This window comes from Rutilus rutilus (assembly GCF_951802725.1).
Source record: "Rutilus rutilus genome assembly, chromosome: 18".
Taxonomy (NCBI): Eukaryota; Metazoa; Chordata; class Actinopteri; order Cypriniformes; family Leuciscidae; genus Rutilus; species Rutilus rutilus.
Genome location: NC_140231.1, coordinates 17,585,935 through 17,610,445, shown reverse-complemented (window position 1 = coordinate 17,610,445; position 24,511 = coordinate 17,585,935). Strand labels below are relative to the sequence as shown.

General features: G+C 41.9%; 1 protein-coding gene across 7 annotated transcripts in view; it reads right to left on the bottom strand.

Moving 5' to 3' along the window:
- Positions 1-3,775: 3,775 nt before the first annotated feature.
- The window catches only part of ankhd1 (ankyrin repeat and KH domain containing 1), a 52,121-nt gene continuing 31,385 nt past the window's right edge, over positions 3,776-24,511 (bottom strand). Inside the window, exons 3-35 of one of the 7 annotated variants that reach the window (XM_084386575.1) lie at positions 24,209-24,365; positions 23,777-23,939; positions 22,714-22,861; positions 22,311-22,544; positions 21,486-21,580; positions 21,156-21,393; positions 20,756-20,947; positions 20,558-20,667; positions 20,361-20,448; positions 19,874-19,924; positions 18,522-18,649; positions 18,271-18,414; positions 17,978-18,080; positions 16,189-17,061; positions 15,177-15,310; positions 14,908-15,019; positions 14,672-14,817; positions 14,425-14,567; positions 14,072-14,285; positions 12,382-12,557; positions 12,125-12,287; positions 11,893-11,988; positions 11,677-11,793; positions 11,385-11,550; positions 9,847-10,351; positions 9,399-9,554; positions 9,033-9,182; positions 7,263-8,923; positions 6,810-6,986; positions 6,453-6,707; positions 4,740-4,915; positions 4,450-4,614; positions 3,776-4,361 (exon numbers count right to left, since the gene is read on the bottom strand). In XM_084386575.1, the coding sequence (XP_084242701.1) occupies positions 4,302-4,361; positions 4,450-4,614; positions 4,740-4,915; positions 6,453-6,707; positions 6,810-6,986; positions 7,263-8,923; positions 9,033-9,182; positions 9,399-9,554; positions 9,847-10,351; positions 11,385-11,550; positions 11,677-11,793; positions 11,893-11,988; positions 12,125-12,287; positions 12,382-12,557; positions 14,072-14,285; positions 14,425-14,567; positions 14,672-14,817; positions 14,908-15,019; positions 15,177-15,310; positions 16,189-17,061; positions 17,978-18,080; positions 18,271-18,414; positions 18,522-18,649; positions 19,874-19,924; positions 20,361-20,448; positions 20,558-20,667; positions 20,756-20,947; positions 21,156-21,393; positions 21,486-21,580; positions 22,311-22,544; positions 22,714-22,861; positions 23,777-23,939; positions 24,209-24,365 (7,496 nt within the window). In that variant the 3' untranslated portion in view covers positions 3,776-4,301. The remainder of the gene's footprint in view (positions 4,362-4,449; positions 4,615-4,739; positions 4,916-6,452; positions 6,708-6,809; positions 6,987-7,262; positions 8,924-9,032; positions 9,183-9,398; positions 9,555-9,846; positions 10,352-11,384; positions 11,551-11,676; positions 11,794-11,892; positions 11,989-12,124; positions 12,288-12,381; positions 12,558-14,071; positions 14,286-14,424; positions 14,568-14,671; positions 14,818-14,907; positions 15,020-15,176; positions 15,311-16,188; positions 17,062-17,977; positions 18,081-18,270; positions 18,415-18,521; positions 18,650-19,873; positions 19,925-20,360; positions 20,449-20,557; positions 20,668-20,755; positions 20,948-21,155; positions 21,394-21,485; positions 21,581-22,310; positions 22,545-22,713; positions 22,862-23,776; positions 23,940-24,208; positions 24,366-24,511) is intronic. The other 6 variants (XM_084386576.1, XM_084386577.1, XM_084386578.1 and 3 more) reach the window with 6 other exon arrangements.

Genomic DNA, 24,511 nt, shown 5'->3' with positions numbered 1-24,511 from the left:
AATTTTATCTCAGTTTTAGTTTGGTACATCAGGTTAGGTCTAATGAAACTGAACTTTTTTATATTTTATTTTACGTCAGTTAACATTTATTTATTTAAAGTAAAGAGATTTTTTTGATAGTTTTTGTTAACTATATTAACACTGATCCTAGTAATATATTTAATAATATGCCTCAAATAATGTTCTTAGTCTTTCCTTCCTGTGACAGGGCATCACAGACAGAAGCTAAAATAGTTTACTTAAAATTAAATGAAAATTAAATTAAATTACATACAGTTTGTCACAGTAAGATGTTTACTACATGACATGCGCAGATTATAGCTAATAAGTATGATTATAGCCTACCACACTCAAGATAGGCATACTGTGTGCATGTTACTGGCCATTGTTTTAATCTACTCACATCAAACTCAAAATACATTTATGGACGCACTGGATATTATTCGGCGCGGTGATGAACATCCCAGCCTAACGTTACCGGGTATTCATATGCTTGTCACATTCTTCACAGTTAAGTGATTTGAAGAGAAAAAAATCAGAATAATGTCACGGAGGTCTTTCATGAAGCATCCGTGGACGTCCGCGCACATGCGCACTTTGGTTAGAGATTTTAAAAGGTGTTTACATGCCCGTTTGTTTCGATTAAAATCGGCGTACGCCAGTCGCCACCTAGTTTAATACGACTACGGTTACTACTACGACTATGAACTTAATCGCATTAGTTTGATCAGTATTAGTTAATAAGCATTCGCTTGGCATAAATGTGCGCTATTCATTGATTGTGAATGATCTGAAGAACGCACAACAGCGCGACGATCAGGGATTGAAACGTGAAGCGCTCACATTTAATGAAATCATAGCCTTTTGAAGTTTAATAATCACATTAGGCAGTATCGCGATTTATGTTTTTTCATCCCCAAAATATAAGATGCCTTAAAATGATCGCTTGTTATACCAAGATATTGAAGACTTTTTATGATCTTACATTTAAGGAAACTGATCCGCAGGGAGTTTTTATTCGCACACGTGCTCCAAACTTCATTTTATACATAATATACATACATACACACACACACACTATATGTAAGCATTAACTTTTATTTTAGAATCGATTAATCGATTTTGACAGCACTGATTCTTGATTATCCTTTTTTGAAAATGAAAGGTTTTTCAAAATCAAATGAAACCAGCATGGATATAAAGAGTACATTTCCTTTTTATTAAGATCTTTCCTTATCCTTATGATCACTATTATTTGTCACTGACCCATATACTATAAAGAAATTCACATGAGACTTTATGTCACATGCCATGCAAGTATATTTATCGACTTGCAGCAAGAAGGATGCAATCACTTTAAGGACATGCTTAAACCCATTCCTCACGCTTTTGCTTGAGGCTGTTGATTTGGAAATCGAAAATGGTATACATTAGGCCATATGTGAGAGGCGTCAGATGAGGTTATTTAAAAAACAAAACGGAACATGCTTCTTAGGTCAGGTGGAATTACCAGATAGTTCTTTGCTGTCATGCTCCTGCTCTGCTGGTTGCAGTGAGGGTCTGGTGACCCCTGGAATGTGGGGGAGACAACAGGGTGGGGTGCGTGCGATTGGAGAGTTTCGACATTCCAAGAGAAACTTTCTATCATAGATTATGCGAGTTCCTGCAGGGAAAATACCAATATTAGTTTAAGAGGTTCAGCCTCAAAAAAAGAAAAAGAAAAAAAAGTTGGCACAAGTTCACAGCATTCTTTGCATCAAGGGACTTTCTTCCTGCTGTGTTTGAAAAACATGTTGTGTCACCCAAGTGAAAGGCTATAGTTTGTTTCAGATCATAATGGAGTAAAAGAAACGGGGTGAAGAACTGACTAGGGTGCTTTCTAAATGCATGCAGGTGAAAACACTCATAAAAAACAAGGTGCTCCTGTTTAGATGTCCTGTAGTAACCCAAGCAGCAAGAAAATGTTGCAACATCACCCATTGCTGCATAAAGAAGACCCAGCGTGATTGGACAGACTGTGCTCTGGCTCAATGTCTAAAACAGATTACAATAAGCAAGTTTCAAACCCAAAATAAGAAATTAATTAGTTCTTAGATACAAATCTTTTTAAGTCAATTTGATTTGTTGGACATCTCCTCTGGTAACCCAAGCACACACGAGATATGGTTCCAAGCAGGATGGGTTTTTAAGAAAAATTAGCTGTAACTACAAAGTCGACTGATGGAATAACTGGCTTAGTCTCAAACATTTCTCCATGTAAGCTTTAATCATAATTTGGTCAATATTGGCAATTGAGGTGGTATATAGTCTGTATGGGTGCTTATTCTGCAGGAACTTGAGTTCTGTGTAGAATTATTTTTTTATGGTTTTATGAATAGATTTACTGTTAAGAACCGATTTTATTGTTTCATCTTTGCCCAAAAAACAGACGCATAAAATTTATAAAATGCATTTCAAACATTTCATTTTCCACACAGTATGAAATAAACAATTTCAATATTAATTCTGAAGGTATTCCTGTGTCTACTTTTAACAGCACGAAAATGTGAACGCGAACATTGTGTTTGCGTTAGCCTATTTAAAATTGTATTAAAGACAAGTAGTCAGCAAAGAAGTCAAAATGTTAGAAATTGAACAACAATACATAATGTTTGATGTGGTGAAAATGACTGACGAAATCGTTAATGGATTTCAGAGAAGTTAAATGACAGTTCTCCTGTGATGCACGAGTAAAAGACAACAGACCGCTCGCTTGTAAACATCATATTGTATGTTCTTCAGTTCACAATATTGCCTCTGTCGTTATGATTGTGCAGTCCAAAAACGTCATTAAAAAAAAGTGTGCTCGAGCAACATGTGCAAAAACTCACACACTTAGCAAAAGTATAGTTCAAAATTGAGGTCTGCATCTTATCTTACCCCCAGGAGTTGTTGAAAACAGAGTTCCTCCAGGAGTCTGACTGTAGCTGTCCGGGAGTGGAGACCAGCTTTTCTCATGGATGGAGCGGCTCGGAATCGGGCAGATAGACGAAGCTTCGCAGCTGGTCGACATGACTGAACCTAAATCTAACTTTTAATGAACACACGCTAAAGACTTGGCTGATCTGGAGTAGCGCTGCAGTCTGGGCGCTCCACATGTTGGAACCCTCGAGGGAGGAGATTTCTCACGTGCTGCAAACGATCCAATCAGGCCAATCAGAAAGACAAATCCACCTCCTGACGACAGCGCTGAGGCCCTCTGTAGGGAGCAAGTGTATAGAGCCATTTCATAGAATGTAAACTCTTCGAACTGCACGAGGTTTTCTGAGTGATTCAGTTGAGCACGTGATATGAAAACTACTATATGACAAAATATGTGCTGTACTAAAAGCATGACTTTTCCACTATACATTATGCTTCCTTTTAATGTTACGGATGCCTCCCCATATTGGCATTTTCCTGCATGAAAACGTGTTTTATATCCCAACATTCTTTTTCTGTTTTAAGATGTGCTGCCCTTGTGCTAAGATGTCTTTAATATGTTAAAATTTCTCATAGTTCATCTTTAGATTTAGGTCAGATTTTCACAACACAAGTCATCTCAAAATGTGAAAACTGTCATCTTTATTTGGACTTACCATCCAAAACTAGTTTTACTTCTTTAACCAGTAATATGCAATTTTCCTTACCATATACAGATGCAATAGATTGCCTATTGCAAGCATTACCATTCTTAGATTGTCAGTGGTTACCCATGAAAAATCAATTGACGTCAAAATAACTTTCACACACCAGATACATTTCCAACTTTTTATTGAATATTAAGGTAAATATTTCACATTAATACAGGCTACATAAAGTAGAGCCACTATACGACATGAAATTTACTCTCATTTTTAACCCTTTTTTCAGTATGTAAACAATTATACAGGTATTTACCACTCTAAAAGGTCTGATTTCATTCTTTACGCAATCATCTAGGTCTTGGCCAAGTATAAATAGCGCACTGTCCTATTGAGCCCTGCCGACCAAGAACACTTTTACGTGGGGCTTAAATGTCAAAATGGCTATACTACTCAGAATGTATCCTGTTGAACAGGCAATCGATTTGTTCATAGACAGTGGTAAACACGTTAAATCCCACACTGGATTCTTTCTTTTTAGTTAGGCACATCGAGGGTGTCCATCTCTCAAATTTCTTAACTTGTTTAACATTTTTGGGGGGACACATCTAGGTTAATACCACGTCTCAGTAATTAGGTAATTATCTTGTTCTTTTTAACGTGTTTCTTGTTACTGCTCCTAGGCCTCTCGATCACTGTTTAGTTGACATGATTCAAATGCACATTTCCCACATGTGGGGCCCAAGTGCCTGGCCATACCTGCAACAGCAAGGATTTCAAGAGTTAGACAACAAATGGGGCTCTAATTTGCAAACACATTCAGTTGGGGCCAGCTAAGAGCAATTACCTGCTGTGGGTCTGAGTTCTCAGCAGAGTTGGGAACAACCTTTAGGATGGGATTCCAGGCAGGGTCAGAAGTGTGAAGACCATTGTATACAGGGCCTCCAGGACCCTCCGCCATCTGAGGATGAGGAGGGATCATCGTGCCACCGTACATTGACATTGGCAGCCCCTATACAGTCCATGAAAAAAAAAAAGATTTGTCAGTGGAGCTCCAAATTAAAATTCTCCTTATTGAATGGAACTAATAAAACAAACCAAAATTAAATTCTTAAAGAGAGTCTCTGTACAGTGTACCTTTTGAAAATCCATGAAGTTGGTGGGCATAGGTTGGTGGAAAGTATTAGATGGAGCAACAATCCCAGTATCATCTCGCTCCATAGCCTGGTGCTGAGAGAAAGCTGATGGCTCCTGCATCTGCTGGTGCATCACTGGCCCTCCCATCAGGGGCTGAGACCAGCCTGACATTGTCTCTGTGAAGAACAGAGACATATTTATTAAGTTCTTTAGATCCAATACCAACTCTCCACATTTAGTGCAATTAGTTATACAAGCCAAAACAATTGTCACTGAATATTAGAGATGTTCCGATACCCTTTTTCCCTTCCCGATACCGATTCCGATACCTGGACTCAGGGTATCGGCCGATACCGAGTACTGATCCGATACCTGGGTGTGTATACAGCTGCAATTCATACTAGCCCTGTATGAATTGATATAATTATTTTATGGTGTGCTTCAGACTAATCCCTTAATAAAACATGAACAAATACATACAGTGAACTAGAGTATTTTTATTATCTGACATACATTTCACAGCAATATATTATTTATTTTTCTTAAGTGAAAAAGAACTTCAAATGCAGCCACACATCTAATCCTATAAACTGAAAAAGGTATTTTAGTTTTATTTAGTTATATAACTATGAATAATATAAGAAAAATAATCTCTTTATAACTTGAAGTCCAGAAACAATTTGCTAAATAAATTTCATTTTTGAAATACATAAAAAAAAAATTTAAAAAAAAAAGTACAACAGTAACTTGTACTCAATCTAACGTTAGTCCTTTAAATAAGTGCAGCCACAATGTAGTGAAATAAGAGACTTGAGTAATAGAGTATAAATAAACCTCAACTAAAGATGTCGGTAGTAAAGCTGATTGCTTTCACATCTTTTATTTTACATGAAATGTGTTTGCGCACTATCTCGAATAGGGAACGCTGTTTCAGAGATGTATTTGCGACCAGACAAACTGTACCGGGGCTCCAAATGCTCAATTAAGCGGCGAAATCCATTGTTTTCGATGACTGAACAGCGGCTGGTCATCCAGAATAATAAACTCAATAATTTTGTTGGATAAATGTATCGCTCGTTGGCTGTCTTTTGAAAACTTTTCTCTTCGTTTGAATGAAGCTTCCAGAGATTGTTGATTCTGGCGCGGCTCATCCTTCTCTGCCCTTGCGTTTATGTAACCGTCGTGTTCTGCGGGGTGACGCGTCTTCAAATGGTCTAAGTTACTCGTGTTGAAGTTGCTTCTTCTTGTGCCACCCCTCGAAATTACAGTATGGCATATGAGACATGTCGCCGTTTTAATGGCTGGTTGGTCCAGTCTGAAATACTGCCAAACAGCGGACATACTGCCAGCGCGCGTTTTCATTTCTTCTTCGCTGCTCTAAACAGTGGTTGCTTGAGGCAACAGCACAACTTCCTGCGTTGCCACAAGCAACCACTGTTTAGAGCAGCGAAGAAGAATTGATCTCCGATTTGCCGCGTTAAGCAAAGCTAGCGTGCTTTACTAGGTAATGTTATTGTTTAAGAAAATGGTATCGGATCGGTACATGGGTACAAGTACTCGCCGATACCGATGCCAGCATTTTGATTGGTATCGGCGGCATTTCCGATACTGGTATCGGAATCGGAACAACTCTACTGAATATGCAAATATGTTCCATTTCGTAACATGTAGAACAATTCGTGAATGCCTATTACATTTCAGTCATAGACTTACCGGAGGCACTGCCTACTCCAAAAGACCAGATGCCACCCTGTCCAACTGGTGGGGTGTAGCTGGTGGGCAGCATGGTGTGGTTGACAGAGCCAGTTTGCCGGATGCGGGCCAGGCGCTCAGTTCCAATGGGAGGGGGCACTTTGCGGTCCTGCTGGTTGGAGCTACTTGCTTTTGCCTGGATAAGAGCAGGAGTCACCGTAGATGTGCAAAGAGGTGAGGATGCCCCGGAAGACACGGAGGGCACTGGAGACTCACCTAAAATCAACGAGAAATGAAGGGACTATCAGAATGAACACATGAGCACTATAGGTCTTATAAAATGTGATGCTGTGTTTGGTGCATTTGCGTTAAAATAACCTCTTGACATACAAGAGGTGGAGGCACTCCAGGGATGGGGAGAGAAGTGCTGACGGCTGAAAGAGGGTGTGCCCACAGGAACAGAACCCGGCAGGAACACAGGGCTGGCAGATATGCTTGTGGTAAAGCTGGTGAGCGCAGTGGATGAGGACATGGAGTTGTCCATGGGGTGTATTCCTGTGGAACATAGTGAATAGCATTACTCAAGAGGATTTGACCCCAATCTCAAAACAGATGAAAGGTCATCAGCAATAGTGGTGTCCAATCCTGCTTTTGGAGGGCCACCTTCCAATGGAGTTTAGCTCCAACCCTAATTAAACACACCCGAACCAGCTAGTTAAGAATTTCAGGAATACTAGAAACTTCCAGGTGGTTATGTTGAAGCGAAGCTCCAAAGGAAGGTGGCCCTCCAGGAACACGATTGGACACCCTTGATTTAAAGGTTGCACTCACCAATGGGACTGGAAACCATCCGCTGTGAGGTGCAGCGATACCCTGGAGCTTTTGAGCCATCAGGAGGCATGACATTTTCCATCTGCCCCATTCCCCCTATATAGGCATTAGGCGGGGCACTGTAGGGCTGCTCCGACGGAGTACGTGTAGGTAGATGGCAGGCACCCCAAACCTGGTTGTTGCCCACCTGGTTGTTGTCGAAGATGCTGCTGAAGTGATTGAAGAGAGCCGCAGGGCCAAAGTTGGGGGGCAGTTGCGCTTTTCCACTGTGGAGGTGCATTTGAGAGCCGTTTATCATGCCCATGGTGGAGGACATTGTAAGTGAGGGAGGTGGCATGCCTGTCGGAGCCAGGTTTGGCTGAGGTGGAGGCTGTTGTTGCTGCTGCTGTTTGAGGGGCTCCTGTGAGGCTCCCTGAGGCACAAACACAGACTGCTGCTCTTGCAGGGCCCCTGAAGCCATGGGGTAGTAGGGTGTGGGTGGCTGCATGCGGGGAGTCACGCCAGGTGCAGTGGGGGTGGCGTAATGAGGTAAGGTGCTGCTGGTATTAGTGACTGTGCTGCTGCAGGTTGGAGGTGGCAGGCGTGTGACAGGGTGAGATGATCCTGGCTGAGTTGAGGAAGAGGAACTGGATTCTGAGCTGGAGGTGAAGTGTGATGCAATCGGCTGCCGGCTGTCAGGCTGTGCGGTTAGCATCGATGGGCCTGAGGGAGATGAAGTGAAGTGCAGGGGAGCGGAGGGGCTGGGCCCATCAGATGGAGCTCCTGTGGCAGGTGCGGAGAGCTCTGTGACAGGCTTCTCTTTAGCAGGGGTACTAAGGCTGGCCGACTCTGGCTTGGGGGGAGGAGGATGCTGTGGAGGTGGAGCAATGGGCGCAGATGGAGATGGAGGGGTCGTAGGGGTTGTGGGAGCACAGCTGATGGGAGAGGGAGCCACTTGCGCAGAGGGAGCGCTGCTGCCGCTAGTGGCCACAACAACTCCACCCCCAGACCTGGGCTCTGTTGAGAAAAGCTGCTTCCTGACAGAAGAAGGCGTGGGGGTGTTAACAGGTGCGGTACTGGTGGGAGAAGTGGTGGAAACAGTGGGAGTCGAGGTGCTGGACACAGAAGCAACAGGATGCTCAGTGTGGGCCGAAGTAGAGCTGCCGAGACGCAGTGCAGAATTACCGCTGTGTTTGGGTGAGCTGTTAGCACTACCAGGGCTCACTGGACGCACAGGGAAAGGACCCCAGGTGTTGGGAGAGGATGAGAACGTCCCACCGAACTGCGCCATGGGCAATCGAGGGTGGCGGATCTGGTTCATAGTCTGTGCTGCAAGAAGGGCCAGCTGAGGATGAGCATAAGCAAGTGGTGGCAAAGAAACGAAGGGGGGCCTGACACCTGGTGCCATACTTTTGCCTAACTTGCCAGCCTGCTGAGCCGTAAAGTTGGTGGAGGACTGGAACGACATGCTGGGGGAGGGCACTACAGATGGCAGGCCTTTTGAACTGGCTGCAGTAGTGCTTGTGGCCCCAGTGGAGGTTGTGTAGGTGGAGCTGATTTTGGTGTTGGCGCCAGGCGGCCGGATGTGGTTACGAGGGATCAGGTCCTCTAGCTCTTTGGCTGGGTCCTGGATCAGCGCATTGATCAGCTGCACCGCATGCCGTGTGGACTCTGTGCCACCTCTGCAAACCAAGAGAGTGAGCATATGTAAGAAATCCAAGCAGGGTGAACAATAATTATTATATTTACAATAATTACTAGTGTCTTAAAAACTTTCAGCATCATTTTTACCTGATTGTGATCATTCTTTCTCCATTCTTGTCCTTCTGTTTGTCCACGTCAATGTGTGCACCTGTAACGTCTTGGATGGCCGTAATGTTGCAGCCACCTCTACCCATAATCCGAGACACCACAGAGGCAGGTACAGAGAGCTTCTTGGATCTAAGGGAGAAATGGCAAAAAATTCAATAACTCAGTGCTAGGTGTTTGCCAGGACAATTCAATTTGAGAAATGTTTTTAGCACATTGCTAAATCTAAGGATCTTATCCCTATATTTCTGAGATATTTTGATCCCTAGATATGGGTTATATCCTTGCTTCAAAGTAAATCATTTAGATTTTTTTCATCCTGTTTTATGGCCCAAAAATGCACCTCACCTTCGAACCACCTCTTTCCATCCCTCTTCTCTCTTCTGGCCTCTCTTTGGGCTAGTGAGATTCATCTTAATGTTGGGCGAGGTGACTGGCAGTGAAATGGTCTTGAACGAGCAAGGCAGGGAACTGGGGGTCAGGTCACTGGTGAGGTCATGAGATCTGTTAAAAAAGGGAATAGAACAAGAAGTTTAATCATCTCCCCACAAATATTTTTTGCAAAAATCTGCAAAATGGAAATGCAATAACTTGTCAAATCATTTGTCGAACTAAAACAAACTCTTACTACCAAAGCTCAAGAAAATAAACAACTTTGTGAGATCTGTCAAAGACCTGCTCTCTGTAAGTTTGCTGAGGTAATGATGAAAATTTGCATTAAGGAACTTTGTCTTGAACTGCACAATGATAAGTGTAGGTAAGTGGTAGTGGCAAGCAGAAGTATATTAACTCTTACCTCTGCTGTGGTTTGGAGATGGACACCGTGACCTTCTCCTCACGAGAGCCCGGCAGCGATGGCCCCTGTCTCTTCTCACTTGCGATGTGGAACTGGTTAGAACCTGCAAGTACTGAAGGGGCAGAGAAGGAAGAGGACGATGATGAAGGGAGGTCTGCGAGCTCCTGACTCTTACTGCCATTGCTGCTCTCACTGTTGCAGTCGGTGCTATCTAGATTATCAGAGTCGCTGGTTCCTCCCGGTGCCCCACCCCCTCGAGGTTCTCCGTGGATCTTATTTTTGTCTGCTTTCTGCTGTGCCAGTGCCACCTGCGGGTCCTGAAGAATAATGGGTTCACTAGGTGAATCCTTGGTCTTGTTCTTTTTGTTTTTGCGATTGGTGCTCGGAGTGGTGGCCACATTGGCTCGCTTTTTGCCGAAAGTGTTAGAGAAGGTTGCGGAGGTGGCGGAGATACCGATGGTTGTGGTGGTGGTAGCACTTGGGGGCTCGATGGGAACCTCCACCTCTGCGGGATAAAATGATGACAAAAGGTTATTCATGAAAAAAAGTTTTTTCAAAATGGAAATTTAGCTGAAAAGCATTTAATGGTTATTAAAATGTATTTAATACACCAAAATGCTAGGATCAAGATTTTTGCAGTTGACACCGGCTACCGATTTCATTGTCATCATGAATGCCCGATACCGACCGTTCAAGCTTTATATAAGTGTCGTAAGCTCTCTGTTGATGGTGAAAGATATACATACCCTGAAGGCATTTTTAATGATTTCAAGTGGCATACTTAAAAGTAATGGCTTATAACTCTACAAAAAAAAACAAGACATCATTAAGTACATGGTCTCGTTTAATAGAAAAGCTTTAACATTTTTAAGAAAATAAAATTAATCATGTTTAGAGGTTCTTGTGTTACTACTCTGCTGAGAAACACCCCCCCAGTTTTAAATATGAACTTTTAAATTATATAATTGTTTCTACTTCGATTCGGTGTTGTGGTCACATGAACTGAGTCAGCTACAACAATCTGTCACCATATTAAAGAGCGGCAAAAAAAAATTGTGCGATAAAAAAACTATTTGTGATCAAATTGGAAAGGAGAGACTGTTTCAAATGAAAAGTAACAAAGCTTATTACATTTATTGGATGAGAGATGCACTACAAATAATGTTTAGTGAAGTTTTGTTCACACATAAAATAGCATAGACTAAAAGATGGATCTTGGGATTTAAGAAATGATTTTGTTTAATCTAAATAAAGATAGACTGAAATTGAGAAATCTATTATTTCAACCTAGCCATAGCATTCACACAGATGGCATGTTTTTTAGCTTATCCACATGTGCACAAAATAGACGAGTCAAAACGCGGCATCGATAAAGCGGCAACTAAACGTCGCTGATTTTGGCACTCCAAAAATCTTTTTTTGCTGTGTCGACATTTCAGTGCATCACTAAAAAGGTTGTAATTTATTTCATAAAAAAACAACAATAAAGCTGAAGATTTCTATGATATCTGGACATAAACCAACAAGTTGTTCCTCACCTTCTGCAGAGTCCTCCTTCTGATCCTCCATCTCACAGAACACTTCTTTCACCTTTGCCTCCTCTTCCTCCAGCTTCCTCTTCTGCTCTTCCTTCTTTTTCTTGCGTTTCTCCTTTCTCTTCTCTCGCTTTGCTGCCAGAGCCTGCTTTTTGCTTTCTTCACGAGACTTAAGAAACAATTTGAGAAGAACAAAGTTCACCGTGATGCACCATGCCGCAGAATGTTGTGACTAATATAAAAACCAATTAGTTTGCTCAATACTTGGTCTAACTGGTCATCTGAAGATACAAACCTTCTCCAGATCAAGCTCCTTAAGGAGAATGCTGGCGTTCTTGTTCGCCTCGGCTGCCTGCTGATCTTTGGCTTTGACAATGGTTTCCATGCACTGATGACATTTCTTCAGCAGTTCCTGCAGAGTGGACACATCAATTAATAGCTTCCTCAAATCATGCAAACAGTCCCCTAAGGGTATATTCCAAGCCAGTCTTTGCATTTGGGTTTTTTATACCTTATCTGCAATAGTTGCAATGTATCTCATGCACTCAATGTCAGATGGGAACTGGTTTACTTCCTTCACCAGGTACTGGACCACTTTTACATGGCCCTAAAAAGGACATATTACAGTGTTTTATGGCAGTTTATCATTATTTTTCAACAAAAGAGCAGCACAGCATCAGTGACATTCAGTCATAAGCAGAGCTATCCATCAATCCTATGAACAGCATTGGCACACCGCTCACCTTGCGGAACGCTGCCATGAGGGGGGTTATCTTGCGGTTGTCTGCTGCATCCACATCGGCTCCAGCCTGCACCAACAGCTGCACCACATCAAAGTGGCCACCGTTAGCAGCCAGCCACAAAGGGGTGTTCCCCTTCTTATTTCGCACGTCAATGTGAGCCCCTCTACATTAACAGAGCAGAAAGAGCAGCATGAGACACTACAATCTGAAGAGAGGACTGACTGGTACTGAACACTACCAGAGTTTTAAAAACATACCTGCTGATGAGAAGCTCACAAAACTTGTAGTGGCCCTTGTCTGCAGCAATGGTGAGGGCGGTATCACGAGAGGAGGGAACTGGAGGGGCATTGACATCAGCCCCTTTGTCCAAAAGCACACGGCCCACTTCAGCATATCCGCCAGACGCAGCCTCCATGAGAGGGGTGAGGCCAGTCTAGAGGAAGGAAAAGGCCCCCTTACCATTAAATTGAATATTAAGGTAATGAACAAACATTCTGCAATAAAGCAACACTTGCCAAGTTTTCAACTTGCATCTTTTAGACATCTCTTAAAGAGTTCTTTGAAAATATAACTGCAGATTTTTACCACTTAAGTTTGTGTTTTTTTGTATCAACTGAGTACAATTTAGGCTTCTTTTTTTGTTTTTTTACTTTAAAGCCAGACTATTTTAAGTTTACAAAACAATAGTAAATCTATTCTCATACACATGATTGGCCTGCTTATATATGATATATAGAAATATCGCAAATGTACAAATCTCGATATGCATATTGCAGTGTTACCAATCCTGGTCCTGGAATGCACATTTTAGATGTCCCCCAAATCAAACACACCTGATTCAATTAAATCAACAAGTTTTGGGGAGTACTTTAGGACCAGAATTTGGGAACCACTGGCATATCACAATGTCTTGTGATGAATGATTTTTTAATACTTCAAAAAGTTACGAAAGGTTTTAGGTTGAGCCAGATAGAGAATTGACTGGGTATGCAGCTTTTATTTAAGGTTTGTGTGCATGGTTTTGTGCACTACAATGACGTATGTGAGAATCAACAAGCCATTGTGGCGCACTCAAGGCAAACTAGTCTGAGGGTACTGTCACACTGGCAGCGTAGTTCAAAAAGGGGCATGGTTCGTATGAAAAATGGTAATGTGAAAGCTGTCATGTGGACCCGGGAGCGTATTGGGGGTACCAAACCCAATCTGCTGTCTCCTCAAAAGAATCTATTTGCAAGCAGCAGAAAGCCACCTTTATAAAACGTCAACCGTAACAGATTTATTATCTGTGTATACCGCGGCATGTAAATAAGTGGGTGTGGTTAACTCACGTGCAGCGTGAGTGAGACTGAGACACTGTGATTTGTGAAGAAACATGGTAAAAGACAAACGAGCAGATCAGGAGGATCCAGAAAGGAATTATGTTTTCTAAAGGGTTGTTAATTATTTCGGGAAAAAATGCACAGTAGTCAACTGCGAGAGCAGTGCAGTGCAAGGACAGTTTAGGGGAGCGCACATGCTCGCAACGGGGAAAGCATTATAAAGCTTACTTGACAACAACAATACATATCAATATCATAACGAATAGAAATAACATTAAATAATGTATAGTTATCTGCATCTTTCCATCTCTTATGTATACAGTTACTTTTTACACACAAAAGTATAACTTATTGTTATACTTATATATATAATTATTGCATTAATAAATATAACTTATTGCATTCAGCGATGTAAACTCGCAATTGTGAGGAAAAAAAGTCAGAATTGTGAGATTTTTTTTATTCTGTGGCGGAAACAAGCTTCCATAGTTTTTAAATATATTTAAAATGATTTCACACACTTGAAGCATTGTTGTTATTATTGTATTATGCAGTTTTCTTCAATATTGTACAGCCCTACTCAAGGACCTCACTGCCCAAGTAACAATGTGCTAAAGTGATTACGGACCTTGGCACGGTGTTCCACGTTGGCCTTCCGGTCCAGAAGCAGGCTGACAACCTCTGCTCTGCCTTGGAAGCAAGCCAAGGTCAGTGCTGTGTTACGATTGGTCTCAATCTGTGCATTGATATCAGACCCCATGTCCAACAGCAGCTTCACTGCAGGCACATGGCCGTTCATGGCCGCCAACATGAGCGGAGAAATGCCCAGCTTACTGCCAGTCCTGAAAGAGAAACGAGAAGAGATCAAACGAGAGAAAAAAAAAAAAGAGAGATAGAGAAAAAAGTTCATACAGTGTCTTAATGCTTCCTAATACAAGTCTTAAGACACCTGATTAAACCAATAGCAGCAGATGTTCTGACCTAGAGTTGATCTCAGCACCAGCATTCAGAAGGATCTTGATGATGTTGACGTAGCCCCCTGAGGCCGCCAAGCTGAGCGGGGTGTAGTCTGAAACATTACGGTGCTCCTTATTAGCCCCGCGAAGCAACAACAGTTCCACCACCTGCAAAGATGGAGATAAATTAACAAACTTCCAAGTCTTTGGGGCATTTTGGAGGGTTTAAAAGCTTATCTGGTGAAGAGGTGGAGCTAAAACTGTTAGGGTACCTCTTGTCTGCCACCTGAGCATGCGAGGGACAGAGGGGTGTCTTTGGTCCTCTCAGACTGAGCTTCAATGTCCCCTCCCTTGTCCAGCAGGATCTCCACCACACCCACATGGCCCGCAGTAGCCGCTAGAATTAGGGGAGTGAACCCTATCGGCAGACATGAAGAGCAACACTCAACATCTCTGTAAACGTATCATACAGATAAGACTTCACACAACAAATTAAGGAGCCTTTTACCCTTCTTGTCCCGGTGCTCGATGTTGGCCCCACGTGCAATGAGCACTGAGACAAGTTCTTCATGGCCACCTGCACAGGCCAGGGTCAGTGCCGTGTCATGATTGCTCTCAGTCTGAGGGGGAAAAAGATGACGACGCTTCAATATGTCACTTAAAGACAAATATGGACAATTTGATGCATAGTTTTATAATGTCTACAAATGCTGCACAGCAGTCATTTCTGTTATATGATTGCTGTGTTGATGTTACATGCGGAGAAGATAGTCTTACATGTGCGTCAATGTCCACTGAGGGATACAGAGGGAGCATGGAGGGTGGGGAGACTGTGTTGATGGGCGTCTGTACGGAGGGCTGAGGGGAGGGCGAAGTTGTAGTGTTTACCACAGGCACTCTGCTGTTCACAGCTGCAAAGACAGAGACAGACCAGTGGCATTTTAATATTATTAATATACTATTTTAGTATTTATTAACATTTAAAATTAGCTTTAATTTTTATTTTGTTTAGTGATCTTTAGTAATCATTTGTATTAGGTATTGTTTTTTTATATTTCTATTTAGCTTTATTTTTAGTAATTTTAGTACTTCAACAACCTTATTTCAGTTAGCCAAGGAAATTTCTAATTTTTGTTTAACCTTTTTAATTTTAGGTTTTTCATCTAATTTTTAGATTTTATTCCAGCTTCAATTACCAAAACAATTTTTAATAGTTTAGTTAACAATAGCAACACTTGATTCAGACACATTAAACAACAGTGTCTCCTGCAATAATGTATCCTTGTACTAAAATCACTACAATTGCAAATAAAAAATAAAAAGCATATAAAAATGAGGGGAAAAGAGGAAGTTGGGGAAGGACATTCCCTCATCCCCTTTATTATACTCCCAAACATTTTAGTTTGCATGAAAGTTATTAATCATGATAAGCTATTTCTAGTCAGTAGCAGATTATATTAGGGCAGAGATATTCTCATTCTCGAAAGCTTTTGATTGGCCATAAATTCATATACAACCATTTGTGGTCATCACTATTTTTGGTCTGATTTCCCAGGAGATAAAGATTGAATTTTAAATGTGTACATCTTCTAAAAAATATAATTTAGTCAACTTTTGGGAGTAGACTAGCATAAATATTGTCAATCATGCATAAATGTTAGTATAATCATAGTGGGCCAAATGCCAAAAGACTGATTAGTAGCCAATAGGAATTTAGGCATTTCATTTCTTAATCACTGGCTGTCATCCTGAAGGGACGCAAAGGCAGCCCTTGTTGCAGTGAGCTTACCCGCCATGATGTCATCAAGCGTATCTGTGAGCGTTTGTGCGGGTGTGGCGACCATGAGTCCATTGGGTGCCTGTGTAAGAAGCCCCGGCCCCAACCCTGTCAGCTGCTGACCTAGCAACACCCTCTGCAGGTCTGGGCTGCTGCTTCCTGGGTACTCTGCGTTACTGAAGTCTGTGGACTGCTGCAGGGCCAGAGGCTGGATGGGAACAAAGCTGGTCAGGAGAGGGGGACTCTGGAGGGCCTGGTTCTGAGGTGGCGGAGGTGGCGGCGGCTGCGTTGCCTCTCTGTACAGAATGGTATCCACCTGTGGCAGCTTGGCACACTCAACGTCATCTTCATACTCGTCCTCATCTTCTTCGTCCTCATCCTCATCATTGGTAGGGGTGGGCCTGTGGTCCTCCTCTCTGCAATTAACCTCACTTTCGTTGTCAGAGCCCAGCTGTGTGGCCTGCAGGGGCAGGGGGGTGCCGGGCATCTCCACCCCTGCCGCCTGGCCCAGCTCCTCCTTGAGCCCCTTGGTCTCCATGTATTCTTTGGTGAACTGCTGCTGCGTCTTCAGCTGCAACTGCCGCTCCACCTTTTGCAGCTCCTTCAAGATCTTCTTCTTTTTCTGCACCTGCTCCTCACGACTCTTCTTTAGCTCCTCGATCTTGTCTTTGGTGAGCGGCTCACCCTGGATGAGCTCGAGTGACTGCAGCTGGGCCTTCTCGATGGCACTGATGCGCTGGCCCAGCTCGTTCAGCTTGCCCTCCGTCTCCTCTACGATGCACTCCAGAGGCTGGTACGAGTGAAAGGGCGGTAGCAGGTCAGCGTCTAAGCCACCCGAAGCCACAGAGTTGCTCTGAAGGGAGCTCAGCCTTTGTTTGGATGCACCTAAGAGAAAAACCAAACTAATGCTCAAACCAAAAAGCTGATATTAACCAGACATCATGCATACAGTGCAACTCATCAACAGTCTAGTTATTCTACTCAACTGAATGCATTTCGATACTCATGGGCCCCCTTTACACAAGAGATTAACCAAAAAATTATATCTTAAGTTTTTTATCTGGACTGCAGTAAGACTTTCATTCCAATACATCTAAAGCATGAGAGCAGTGTCTGTTGTCTTTTGTTGAGAGCAGAAGAAACAGCAACACAAACGCTGTAGCGTCATGTATACAATAATGTGCAGCGTAAATAAGCGTGCATATTACTTGCCTATCTGAATATGGATGGCGAAAATGCACTTGCATTTACAACTACATCAAATATTCAAAATCTAAAACCATCTTCAAATGCTTATGGTGATCCTGTCACAATGCATCTAGAGTGCATTGTGTAAGCTGCCTTTTAACATGGCCAAGCATTATTCAATTGTGATATGATCACAGAAAACAAAGTGGATTCTTCATTTGTGAAATGGCAGAGAATTGATACAATAACAGTTCATAAAGGCTAAGTTCACACTGTCAGTCCAAATACAAATATTTGTGTATCCGACTGGAATCTGATAAATAAGTGACTGTCCTTATGTATCGCAACTGTTCAGATCCGATTTGTGTGTTATGTAGCACTCTTTAGTTTTCTTTCTTTCATTGGTTTCTATGGCAATGATGTGCTAAAATACACTTTTTTGCCATTCACACATGCTGAGTATGATTGGATTCTGAACTGGATATGCACAAAAATCTGATTTGCACTGACAGTGAACAATAAGACTACAGCCACTTTGATAAGTGGTACGTCATCTTGAGCAAAACATCCAGTTGATTAGAATAACTTTAACAGAAATTCTAGTCAAACTAACCTTTGCTTGTAACGGGTGGGGGCGTGGGGATGGTGGAGGGCACTCTGTCTGGCTCCTGGGGGGGCACCACCATAGCCAGGGCTTGGAATGGGACTCGAGGGGCCTGCACGTGAAACAAAATTGACAATCTATTAAAGAAAATTTTAAACTATTATATAATATACATTCGTGTTGCATACACTTGGCTCTCCATAAATTGGTATTTTAATCTCTCAAAGCATTAGGTAAATTAAAGAGGGTAATTTGTAGTGATGCTTAGACTGTTGGATAGTGTAAAGCATGTTTCTGCTCACCTGAGAAGTGTCATGAGAGGGCGGTGTGAGTTGGGACATGTCTGGGGCAGGGACTGATAGGATGTTGTTTGGGTAGTCTAGCAGGTAGGACACCACATTAGTGTGACCACCTTTAGCAGCTTCAATCAGCATCGTGGAGCCATCCTGTGAGGAGAAGAGAAACTCTGATTAACACAGGGGACTGACCAAAGTTTGTGTGACCACATATCATTCGTTAGCATCTGGGCAGTGTCATTCTCTGGAACCCTCACCTTCAGTCTGTGGGTGGGGTCAGCACCATGGGCCAACAGCAGCTCCACAACAGCCAGATGGCCCCCCGCACAAGCCAGAGAAACCACTGTGTGATCATTGTTGGCTGTGGCTCTATTAACATTAGCACCTGCAGACAAAAGTGTGTGGTTGAATTTTAAAATACAATGTAAAATAAGAAACAAAGGGGGCAGAAGCCAACATAAAAATGTAATTTATAGTGGTTCATCATTTGATGGTTATAAAAAAAAATAAATAATCGTTGGTATCTAAAATGTCATAACCTTATTTATTATAATGCATGGTTATATGGGCCATAAACAACAAAAACAATAGTTGTGTACCAAATGATGCACGATACACTTATCCACTATGTACTCAACCATGTAGTGTATGAACTATGTTTACGTCTATTTTGTCTTTTAACATCGGAGTCTGATAGCCCCTCCCCCTCCACAACGTAATTAAAGCGAGTTAAGTGCATGAAGTGTCCAACGATTCACACTTCCTTTTTCCGGTTAAATAAGTCCATCATCCGGGTACTTAAAGTGCACTTTTTCTTTTTAGAATTTTCAGTGTGAATGCACTACTCACTATTTATACTACAAAATGTACACAATTTAGGACGCACCTATCAACTTTTTTGTGGTAAGGCCAGTGAACTTTAACCAGAAATTTTAACCACTGGCCAAACTGGGCCAGAAGAAAAAACCCTTAGTGTTGAGCACTGAAATATATTAAAAAAGAAAACAGCTAGTTTAAATTATGTTAATATTTCACAATTTCATTGTTTTTACTTTATTTTGATCAAGTAAATTGAGTCCTGTTGAGCACTAGAGACTGCTTTGAACATAAACAACTTTTCAGCTGTGTTTTAATGTGACAAAAACAGTGATACTCAATTGTTTATTTACAGTTGGCCAGTTTACACCTGGTCACTTCATGCGTTTTCATGGATCGGATGGCTATCCGGTTGTGAAAAGACCAGGTGTAAATGCCCTCAAAACGCTTTTGAGACGGAGTTAAATCCGATCACTCCGTCAGGAGGTGGTCTGAGACTCATTCCAGACGAAACTGGACAAGTATAAATGCATCTGGTTGTTGAAACCACATATGTAAATTTTACTTCTCCGGAAAAGTAAAAAAAAAAAAAAACGTGTGAGAGCCCGTTATAGGCTATATGACATGTTATAGTCAGATTTGACAGCGCTAATGCAACACGCATCGTCACTAATGAGCAGCTGAGTATCTCTTCAGCAAGCAGATGCGCAAACTGCCACAAATGAAACAGAAAATCACAGATGCTCAAAACACAATCACCTTCATTAAAAGTAGTTAGACTAAATGATCTTACCAGTGCTGATGCCACGCTCTCTCCTATTGCGGTCTTTGATCTTGAAATTAGCTGATGATAAATAAAATGCAGCTCATATCTGTTGCTTTCGTTGATGTGAACTCCGTTAAATTTGCATATAGCGGCGGAATTGAAGATTGGATTTATATTCGTTTTGTGGAGTCACATTTATGTGGCCGTGTAAATGGAACCGTTTTAACAAATCAGAGATATTCGATAAGTAAAAACACATGAAGTGTTTTTACTGGCCAAGTGACCAGGTGTAAACAGGCCCAAACTGTAAGCTCATGACCTTAAACATTTAACAATGAAGTGACCCCATGCAAGTATTTTTCTATTGCAAACTGGTGTCCCTGATGAATGGTCACTATGCTGATTGCAAAGACCCAATTAATTGGTGATGAAATTCATTATTTTCATCATCATCATATACTGTCAATCTCATTGATTGATTGTTGCAGCCCTAGTTTGGGACGTCACTACTTGCCTTTGCTGATGAGAAACTGCACAGTGCACAGGTGTCCTGCTCTGGCTGCTTTCATCAGTGGAGTCCTGCCCCCTTCTGATTCATGTTCCTGAGAAACAGAGACCAGTCACCTCTAAACAGGCTTTAATTGCATAAATCTCAAAATGAAAAAAAATCTAACAAAAATGCAATCATGGTAAATCAGGATATCCACAAACCAGGTCAGCCCCTTTTTGCAGCAGCACGTCGGCCACATCCGTGTGTCCATTCTCACACGCATATGTCAGAGCTGTGTCACCCGTGGCTGTTGTGGCATGGACATTAGCTCCTGAACAGAGAGAGAAAAGTCTGTGAATACATTACGTCATATGCAGGAGAAAGAAATTTGAAGAATTACACCTAAAGCAAAGCCTTACCTGCAGCCAACAAGTATTTGACCAGTTCCAAATGCCCCTCCTGTGCAGCCTCCATGAGTGGGGTTGAGCAACCCAACTCAATGTCCGCCCCAGCTTTGATGAGGAAATCAGCCACCTCTAGGAAACCTCCACAACATGCTAGTGTCAACGCAGTCTCCTGCGTCTCCTCTGTCTGAGCGTTAATATTTGCACCTAAAACCAAACAATAAAGACCAATTTTCAGTTCGTGAACAAGAATGAACTTGAAAAGGAAACTTAACATTCAGATAGTCAGAGTCTGAAAACTTTGTATTTCTAATTCATCCCTTTGAGATCGTATTACTTTTTTAAATGGATTCTGGTTGTGTTATTGACTTAAATGCTTAGAGCGAAGTCTACGAAACTGAGATGACCCCAGTACCTTGTGCCAGGAGCAGTGCTACCATCTCTTCATGGCCCTCACGAGCTGCCTCCATCAGTGGAGTGTAGCCCTCATCATTCACTTCTTCCAGGTTGGCGCCCCTCTCGATCAGAAGTGCTGCCAGCTCCACATGACCCCCGCAGGCAGCCAGCGTTAGAGGCGACTCAAATGAGTCTGCAGGCATGTTTACCTGTGCCCCACTATCCAATAGCAGCCGTGCCACCTCCACATGCCCATCCTACACAAGACAACCATGAGAACAACTCAAAAGACCAGCACAAACATCAGAGGAAGTACCTACGAGACTGTGAACATAAAAGCTGGTGTTACCATGCAGGCCTCCATGAGAGCAGTGTGCATCTCATCTGTCTTGTGCTCCTGGTCGGCTCCTGCTTCTAAGAGAAACCGGACCATGTCCAAGTGCCCTGAGGAACAGGCAGGGTACGGTCAATATCACTCCAAAATGTACCAAACTGATTGATTTCATAATATAAAGTTCAGCATACTATTTCAATGAAAAGAATTTACATGCCCACCATTGTCCATTTAAGGTCTATATTCTGGTTAAGCCTTTATTATGAAAGGACAGAAATAACATGCTCCACAGATATTGGAATATTCCGGTAGACAAGTTTATGGGTTCTTTAATGAATAGAAAATTCAAAAGAACAGCATTAATATGAAACAAATATTGTGTAACATTATGTCTTTACCGTCACTTTTGATAAATCTAATGCATCCTTGCTAAATGAAAGAATAACTTGACCTACTGACCTCAAACTTTTGAACGGTACTGTACACAGCATATTTCAAATAAACTAAGATATGAAAGGTTTTTTTTGTTATTCTCTACTAGAAATACTATTACAATGCCATTAGGCAAATTGTTCTTGTATTTAATTATCACCACCCAGATTTACCTTTGTTTCAATGTGCAGGTAAACATGAATGATCAGTTACAGTGGATTTTCTGAAAAAGCTTTTTACAACATACAAAATTCTGATTAATACAGGCATATGGCTCCTTCATCATTCAGATTTATAAGTTCTTAGTCTGACTGTTAGTGCATTAATCTGCTTCCCTTAACCAGAATAAGACCATTTTCTGATAATTATCTTATGCATGTAAACAGTCTACGATACAATGAGACACACCTTTATAGCAGGCGAGTGTGAGTGCGCTCTCCTTAAATTCGTTGGAGTGTGTGTTGATTCCAGCGCCATACTCCAGGAGCACACGAGCAACCTCCACGTGGCCTGCACTGGCAGCCTCCATTAACGGAGTGTGACCATTCTCATTGTGATCCTCAATGTTAGCACCCTCCTTCAGCAACACCTTTACTACATCCAGAAAGCCTCCTGCACACGCATACGTCAAGGCTGTGTTACCTGCAAGAAAGGGAAAGGCAATGGATGAACAAGGTGTGTTTGCAAGCATGCATTTGTAGGCTTGCACAAGAGTGAAAATGTCCTCTACTCTTTTTGGTCCATTTCAGCCCACTTTCATTTCACACTGTTGTTTTTATTTATTACAAAAAATGGTTGTATATTGTTGTACCTGTCGAGGACTGTGCGTTAACGTCGGCTCCGTGCACAAGGAGCAGTTTGACGATGTCAACGTAACCACCGCTTGCAGCAGCCATAAGAGGCGTGATGTCTCCTTTGATCCCTCTATCCTCCACGTTAGCATGCATGGCCAGCAAGACCTACAACCCCAAACTCAAATCAACAGACATTCTTCTCAGATAACCACAGTACATGCTTCAATTAAAATTAAAGGTAAAGCATGCAATTTCTTCACTAACAGCACCATAACCAATTGCAGTCAGGAATGGGACGATTGGTCTGGAAATAGGGTGTAAAGTTTGTTTGTTTGTTTTTTAAATCTATTTGAGGTATCAAGGTATAAATATAAAGGATAGTAGCCTTAATAATACTTAATATAAGAATCTCATTAATCATAAGATAATAAACAGGGACTAGCCAAGATAAGTTTATTTGTATAGCACTAACAATACACACTGTTTTCAAAGAATCTTTACAAAAAAAATCATGACGTTAATGTTTATAATATCTTAATATCGTCATGCCTTACAGTCGCATATAGAAGACAAGAGCTGGGCGATAATATATTTTACATTTTGCGACAGTACAAGCAGTTGAGATTTGCTATACAGTATATATCAAACTATATGAGTGCTCAGAATGCATGTGGATAAAGTTGGACAAACTATATATCCAACTCTATATACATATATATAGAGCTAAAATAGATATAGATAGATGTGACAATTAGATATACATTTAGCGATGATATAAATAATGTTGTCGAGATTTGCTAACTACCTGTTTGTCTTGAAAAAAAATGGCAGAAGGGAAATGTTTCTGAAATTTATTTGAATTTTTTTTTTTATTCAGTTCAATGCTGCTTCAAGTGCTGAAATTACACACACAACCTTAACTTATTTCAATTATTTATTTGATTTTAATTATTAATTTTTTTTTAATCATTCATGCATTTGACAAGGAGTTGTTTTGGCTGTTAGCAACTGAAAAGGAAAGCTTCAGGCTTGGAAGTTTGGTAGCACAAAACACTAAGTGTCCGAGTCTGTACACGGTACCTGTGCAAGCTCATAGTATCCAGCTGAACAGGCCAGACACAGCAGGCTCTCGCCCTCCTCTGTGTGTTCGTTGACGCTGCGTCCCTCGTCTAGCAGCTTCCGCACCGCATTCACGTCGCCGTCCGAGCAGGCCTCAGCCAGGCTACGGCTAAAAATAACCAGACTACTACAATTACTGCGACTGTGCAGGCGAAGCTAAGCTAACTACTCTAACTCAAGGAGGAACAAGAAGACTCATACAGCTGCTTGTGTCTAATTACAGAGGTTTCAAATATCAAGTGCACTTTAAACATTCAGACAAAGCTTAAAACACATTTAATATTGCTCAGCTTTTAGCTTTAATGTAGTTATTCTTGCTGGTTGAACATGAGTGTTGCATCATGATGTGTGGGCACAGGAAAATAAATTGCATGTGTGAGAAAAGATGCCTACTTGTCGGCCTGGCTGGCGTTGAGTGTGTTTTCGGCCCTCATGCGGGTGAGGGCGGCGGCGGCCTCATCCAGCGCGCAACTCACCGACGACGTCAGACGGCGTAACACCTCTGGATCTGCAAAGGCTTTGCCATCGGCAGTGGAGAGTTTACCAATGCCTGCAGCATCCAGCCCCACACCAGCACCACACGCCATCCAGCAAGAACAAACGCATCCATGGTTAGTACAGGCCCAACACGCTCACACACAGGAAATACAACGGTCGGTTAGCCAAATTCACACCATGCAGTTTTAGTCATGTATA